Source organism: Hemibagrus wyckioides, linkage group LG02 (genome assembly GCF_019097595.1).
Source record: "Hemibagrus wyckioides isolate EC202008001 linkage group LG02, SWU_Hwy_1.0, whole genome shotgun sequence".
Taxonomy (NCBI): domain Eukaryota; kingdom Metazoa; phylum Chordata; class Actinopteri; order Siluriformes; family Bagridae; genus Hemibagrus; species Hemibagrus wyckioides.
The window spans coordinates 22,913,928-22,921,427 of NC_080711.1; the positions used below are offsets into that span (position 1 = coordinate 22,913,928).

Below are 7,500 nucleotides of genomic sequence, written 5' to 3' on the forward strand. Positions count from 1 at the left end.
TCCTGTATATGTTAGTGTCTTTATACTCTAACACACCTGATTTAACTTAGGAGGTGCTGATAACCAGCTGATTAATCACACCGGATGTGTTAAGACAGGGAAAATGCTGAAGTGCGAGACAGGGTTCTCCAGGCAGAACCAGGACTGCAGCGAACCGAGCAAAACTTGAGAGTTGTTACAGTTATTGTCCGTTAGGGGGCAGCAAAGCGCTCTCATTCAACTCCAGTTTAAGGAATAAAAAATATACTGGGAGTTTATTTATCTAGTTCTTATTTCGTATAACTTAATTTCTGTTTTGTTATTTTTCTGTATTTATTCTATCTTATTTAGGACTTTAACATCATTTTATTACCTAGACGTGACCAAAATGGCGTCTTAATCATGTTTTTAAATATAAAAACATGTATATAATATTGCGTAAAAGCATGTAAGTAATTGTTTTTGTTGTTCCACGAGACGTCTTATTGCATTTTTGTGGTGTTTAAGTTTAAAACATTCCTCTGTTTCTATGTGATTTGTAAAGTATTAATCACGTTCACTGTCAGAAACAAAATGCACCTGTACCTTTCCTTTCCTTTTCAAACCTTCAAAGCATTTTCTATGCATTTAAAGTAAAACTTTCTAATATATATATATATCTTTGTATATTATATACAAAATATATATACAATATATATTTGTCTTTATATATGTTTTATATATATTTGTTTACCTCATTTGTTTGTTTTATTCATTCATTAAAGATGAAAAGGACAAAGATGTAGGTGCAGCGAATGTCTACTGCGCATGCGCGTTATTTCCACGGCCAGCCAGCCAGAACACGTTCTCTAAATATTACAGAATGTCATAATGTCAGTATTAGTGGTGTACTAATTTGATATTCACTTTAATTAGGGGGTTAGGGGGTTAGGGGGTAGGCAAGGGGGTAGTGTGCTATTTAGGACCATGCGGTTTTTGGATTGTGGTTAAACTTGAACAACTTTCCCAAGTGAAGGATGTCACACTGGTGCTTCATATTACACACAGACTTCACAGGCTGTATTTCTGCACATTACTCTTAAAGGTGTAATCACCTACTAGCCCATTTTACACACATTACCCAAAACCTACATTTAAGACCGCAGCCACTTTCAGACCCAAATTTGATGCCCAAAATATGATCACGCTTTAGGCAATGATGATCCATGTTAAGAGTTTTCAGAACAGGAGCTCTTTTTAATGGACATTATCTACCGTTACATCATCCAAAGGTGGGGAAGAATGCTGTAGAGAGAGAGAGAGAGAAAGGATTAGGAATTAGTATTGAACAGATAGATAGATAAATAAATATCATAAATGTCGCGTTACTGCTGTTCATGTTCAAGGGACATTTTTTCTTTTGTTTTTTTGTTTTTTAAATAAATCAGTCTGCACAGGATGAAACCGAACCAGATTCGAGTATGATCTGGATTTTAATCTGAATTTTACAGAAATTTATTTTTCAATTTTACAGAGAGAAAATACAGCAAAAAGTATAAAATACGCGCTTCTTTAGGGAGCGGTGTGCGTGCGCGCGCGTGTTTGCTTGTGTGTGTGTGTGTGTGTGTATGTGTGTGTGTGTATGCATTAAAAAAGATCAGCATTGAAACGATGTCGCGTTTGAAGCTTAATTATAGACTAATAATAATAAAAATGATGTTAATAATAATAATAATAATAATAATAATAATAATAATAATGATGCGATGTCAGTGTTAAAAACTTTATTCCATACAGCATAATAATAATAATAATAATAATAATAATAATAATAATAATAATAATAATAATAATAATAATAATGTCGGGTTAATTCAAAACTCTCTATTTCTTTTTACCGATATCTATAGGATTTTTTTTTTTATCTCTTCCCAAATCTTTTTTGAAGTATCGTATCGTTTAAGGTTGTAATCGGTTCTGTTCGGAAAAGCCCTCGGGATCGTTTTCAGTCTCTCTGATAAATATTTCAGATTTAATCCGAATTGCTTTCTGATGATAAAAATAATCATTATTTGTACTTATTTAATACAAGCTGTTAAGATGTTTTCTGATATAGTGTGTAGAGCTATTAAATAAATTATTACATTTATTTATTTATTTTTTGGTGCAAAAATCTCGAGGTCGATTTTGGACAACCCAAAAAACAAAACAAAACAAAACAAAATAACAAAAGAAACAAAAATCGAGTGGAGGTAAATAAATTAGAAAGGAATCGGATCTAGATAGTGTGTAGGATTACTGCTTGAAATTAATATGAATATTACAAAAAAAAAACGTAGAAAAAATTATAACATTTCTTCTTCTTCTTCTTCTTCTTCTTCTTCTTATTATTATTATTATTATTATTACTACTACTGCTAGTAGTAATGCAGTTCAAATGAACAAATGTACGGGTTGTATTTCACCTTAATCACCTTTATCAGTTTTATAAAGCATCAGTGACAGTTGCAGTGTGTGTTTATGGAATAATGGAATAATGGAATAATGTGATTTATTAGATACACAGACTTTAGTATCTATAACCTATATTTAACCTCCTTTAGCATCCATAAGAGGTACAGGCTTTGGGATTTGAGAAACATCAGGATTTATATATTTGCGCGAGACAACATTCTCAGTCCTGATTCTGATTCTTTTCCTTTTTTTATTTCTTGTCTTCTTTTTAATTCTTAGAATGATATTTCCACTAAGAATGATGTTTAAGAATAATAGTCCAAATGAAAGCTAGGTCCTAAAGTCTTCCGGTGTAATCCTGACACCACGCTGGTCAGCGGCTCGGGACGGAACCTGGCTACACGAGTTTCAATTGCAACGCCAATCAGATTACTCCCACACCTCCGACATGCAAATGAGGTCGCCTTTTAAGGGCAAAATCCACGCCCCCCCAGCTTGGTTAAGGTCCCGCCCACCTCCGGTGAGAAGGTGCGCTCGTGTCCGCGGGGACGCAGGAGCCGTAAAGAGACGTATGGAGGGGAGGGGAGGAGAGGAAAGAGGGAGGGGAGGAGAGGGAGTGAGGGAGGGAGGAGAGGGAGTGAGATTTCTTACCCAATCCGCCTTTTCCCCGGGGAGCGCGCGAAGCCTTCCCTGCTCCATCCCTCCCTCTTGTTCGCTCGCTAATCATTGCATTTTTACTTCCCCCTCTTTTTTGAAGCACGCGCGTCCGTTTTCATCCCGCTTGTTTCATCCGCACGCGCGTTTGTTCGCTCTTTCCTCCTTCTTCTGAGTAACTTCTCGACCAGACGCTCGCCTTGATCCGGTGCTTTTCTCCTTTGAGATGCTTGGCGAGCTCTCTCCTCCCTCTTTTAACTAGACACACATATACACACACACACACGCACACGCAAGCACGCAAACACTCTCACTCTCTCACACACACAAACACGCACACACCGGTTTCATCTCGAACTTGCGAGGTTTTATATTGGGAATCTAAAATAAGAGAGGAGCAACCCGGTGGGATACGGAGCGCTCGCGCGCCTTCATCAAGGACCCCTTTGGAGAGGATAAGGACCCTTGTTGACACTTTTTTTGTCGCTTATCTCTTTTTGCCTCCTCCCTTTCAGTTGGTTTTTTATTGCTAGCTAATCCGGAGGATTTCTTTTTTCCCCCAATTCTTCTTGTTCTTGTTCTTTTTTTTTAATTACTCCGCTCGAATAGCCGGTTTTCGAGGGCCGTTTTCATGTTTTCCATCCAGGACGGTCTCCCGCGGGGAGCGCTCACCATGAAGGAAGAACCGCTCGCCAGCGGCATGACTCCGGTGCGCTCTTGGATGCAAAGCGCCGGGATACTGGACGCCAACACGGCCGCGCAAAGGTGAGACATCACGTTCGTGTGCGTGTGTATGAGTGTTGTGGTTGTATGAATAGATGGACATGCACCGTGCTTTTGGGTGCACATGCACCGTGCACCATGCACGCGCATCCCTCTTCGTGTGTAAGACGCACGAAGGAAACTGCTGGAGTTGTAGTGCTGTAGTGCGCGAGCGTCTCGCCCGAGTAAAAATAAAGCAAAACTTTCTCCACGAGGATAGACGTAGTCTCAGTGCAGACATGCAAAAGCTTACTTCAACGTAAAAAAAAAATGTTGCATGCTTAAAAAACAACCTTGTTGCAAATGTACTTGAAAACACACAGTTCCTGGATGAACACTAATCTCACTTGTAACAAGAACGTCGCATACATTAATACGATCTTGTCATTATAGTGCGTTATTAAAGAGATTAAAGCGTTTGCAAAGGTTAGAGCACTAAAATTTTCAGCGCACGAGCAGGAGACTGAAACACGGCTGGGGTTTTTAAAAAGACGCGCGTGCTCGAGCACCTGAGCTCCTCGGAAAGTGAGTTCTGCTTGTGTTGCAAAAGGGGAAATAAATAAATAAATAAATAAATTAATTAATTCATAAATAAAAAGACATCAGTACAGTGTTCATGCGTTTTAAACTCACAGCACCAGATGCGCAGAGAAAATTCTGAAATGAAACTGAAACTTCAAGCCAAAGAGAGAAAACGCGTCAAAAATAAAACAACAACTAAAATAAAAGAAATGGTTGAAATAATGATCTAGTTTATAGAACATTTCTTGAATGCAAATTGCATCAAAAATTTTTGTACTGCTTATTTTTAATTTTTTTTGCTTTAGTGCATGGCAAAGAAAACGTAAAGTTAATGAACAGTTCTTAATTTACAGCCACGCGCGCGCGTGTTCTCGTACACACACACACACACACACACACATCGTCCTTGAAATATACACTCACTTTAGCACAATGTCAGGAAATTGTTCTAGACCTAACAGAACAGAACAGAAGACGGGATTATATATCAGACTTGCAAACCAATCATCGCGTAAAATCCGACAGCAGCATTTTGGATTAAATTACCTCGCGCGCGCAGCAGCAGATTCTTCAGATTATTTCCTCTTCTTTTCTCTCGCAAATTACAGGGACATTTCCTAAACCTTTAATGGCTTGTTTAGATATTGATATAATTGTTTAATTTAATTGGATTGAATCCTGACTGCAGATGGACTCTCTGGGCGCATCAGGTGGAATGAAACACACTTTCACAACTTGGCACCACTTCATTTATTTATTTATTTATTTTGCCTGAAAAGTTTTCGCACAATATTTCCACATTAAAAGACGAAAAATTAGCGAAGGAAATGAACGAAAAATCAAGATTTTACGCAATTCTTTAAAGGTCCTCCGACGTGCTCGCGTTATCAGCACGTGCCCTTTTTTAAAACTCGTGCATGCTTTAATATTAAAAATACTAAAAAGAAAAAATAAAATAGACGAGTTTTAGATTTAAATATGGTGTGTAAATGTTATTAAAATCGTCTTTAAATATTTAAATGATCGCATTGACATCATATGTCGGATAAATGTGCGTAAAAATGAATAAATTCATTGAATAAACAATTTAGATTTATCCTCCAAAACAAACCAAGCTTCTGAAACATTTGCTTGTTTATTGCGTGCACACATGCATTAGGACCTACATAAACCTGATATATCTATGATATAATCCAAAATGAACTAAAAAACACAGGTTTATTATATATGGATCATAATAAATATTTAAAGGCAGGAGATTTATGATTTATGGAGAAATATTATTTAGAGCAAGATAAAGGTTTAATAATAAGATGACCTTTTATTATTGCTTAATAGGTCATTATTAGATAATGTAAATACACATTGTGATTTTTTTACCTTAGCAATAATAATAATAATAATAATAGTAATAATAATACATGATCAATTAAAATGTGGATGATCTTACAGATCTTTGTAATCACAAACAAATGAATGAAAGAACGTAGAAATGCCTGAGTGACAGGGCGACACTTTGCGCCTTGGTGCTGTCGAGACTGACGTGTGTGAGGTACAGGTGTGGTTTTACACTCCCGAGGTGCTGATGAGCTGCCTGGAGAGGAAGTGCAGATTAGCGAGCGAGTCCTCGTTCACGGGAAAGATCTGACAGGCCAGAATAAAAGATTTATTTATGGTGTTTGGGGTTCAGGGTGGAAATTGTGTAGCTTTTAAGCAGGGCATAGATGTTTATATATGTATATATATATGTAGGTATAGTGTGTGTGTGTGTGTGTGTGTGTGGTGTGTGAGTTGACACGCTGTGTTCAACGTGTGAGGCCGGTTTACTCAGGAATCTGATGCAAACTGGATTAGTCTTGATGGAAGGAAAGGTGGAGACAGACAGAGCAATTTCAATAGACTGTCTCGGCAGGGGGGTTATTTTCCCCCAAGTATCTCTCTCTCTCTCTCTCTTTCTCTATCTCTCTCTCTCTACCTCGCTCGCTTTGTTTTTTAGGCTGCGGGTTAAGCGCACAGCTGTGGAACAGATTTCACTCTTTCACTTGACCCTTCTCTGGTCCCCTACCCCACACTGTAAAACCTGGCAAAGTGAATTATGTCGCCTCTGTTCCGTCTACAAGGAGAAGGAGGTGGTGGAGGTGGTGGAGGGGAGGAAGGGATTGGACCTAATGAAGTCCAGACCCTGGGGTTTTAGAGCAGGAACGAAGACAGAAAGAACGAGAACGCCACGATTCGGGACTAATCCGGATGAGCATCCGTTACCCAGATTATTTGGAAAAACGTATGTAAACATGCAGCGTAGGTGAACGATAATATATTGTACGTGAGACACCAGGGCAGGAAGCTAGGATGCCTGCTGAACTTGTGAACAGACGCGCTACGTGTCTGGATGTCTGTGTGTTATGTTCTAATAATTTTTAGCATAGTACAGTAGGGAAAAAAAAGCATGCTGTAATTATCGTTGTTATTAAAAGACGTCAATCCCTCGTTAGGACCATATTAAAATTGACCTCACACCTCATTCACACCACAACACACCTTCACCCGACAAATCCACCAACATCACTAATCTGCTCTTATCTGCAGCTGGACACAATAAACAACATGTCCATTAGTATCAGATAGCATGTTAATGGAGAGAACGAGAACGCCTGCTTATTAAATGCTGCATTAGTCTGCGTAAATGAAAAGCGTTTGTACAACAACAACAACACACGGTGCTTGACAAGATGAGAGGTGAAATGTTTGGTGCTTGGACCCCAAAATATAATGACTTTAATAATACAGGATGTGATTTTTTCCTCAGAAAATCAAAATAAATAAATCAGTGACACACTGGCTATGCTTTACAGAGCTCTGAGGTTCCCCAGATCGTACTTAGAACGATTTGGTGTATTTGAATGCGTTATGAAAAAATATTTAGACTTAAATCTTGCTTATTTTCACATTCTGACTGATTTCTATGGATTTCTTGGTGTAAAACCAGGCACAGACGTAGCTCGACTTGAGGTGGGCGTTATTTCTCCTGAGGAAAGTGTTTAACAGTGCTTATTAGCTGCTATGTTTCTAATTTTCAAGCGCAAGCTAGCTGATATTGGCAGTACAAACACACCAAGAAGAAGCTACTTGGTTTTCCACTGAACAATCTGT

General features: G+C 38.3%; 1 protein-coding gene across 3 annotated transcripts in view; it reads left to right on the forward strand.

Moving 5' to 3' along the window:
- The first annotated feature begins 3,178 nt into the window (after positions 1-3,178).
- Positions 3,179-7,500, forward strand: part of LOC131343355 (transcription factor COE3) — a 103,425-nt gene continuing 99,103 nt past the window's right edge. For all 3 annotated transcript variants that reach the window (XM_058374972.1, XM_058374991.1, XM_058374981.1), the window contains exon 1: positions 3,179-3,831. In XM_058374972.1, coding sequence (XP_058230955.1) covers positions 3,698-3,831 — 134 coding nt within the window. In that variant the 5' untranslated portion in view covers positions 3,179-3,697. The remainder of the gene's footprint in view (positions 3,832-7,500) is intronic.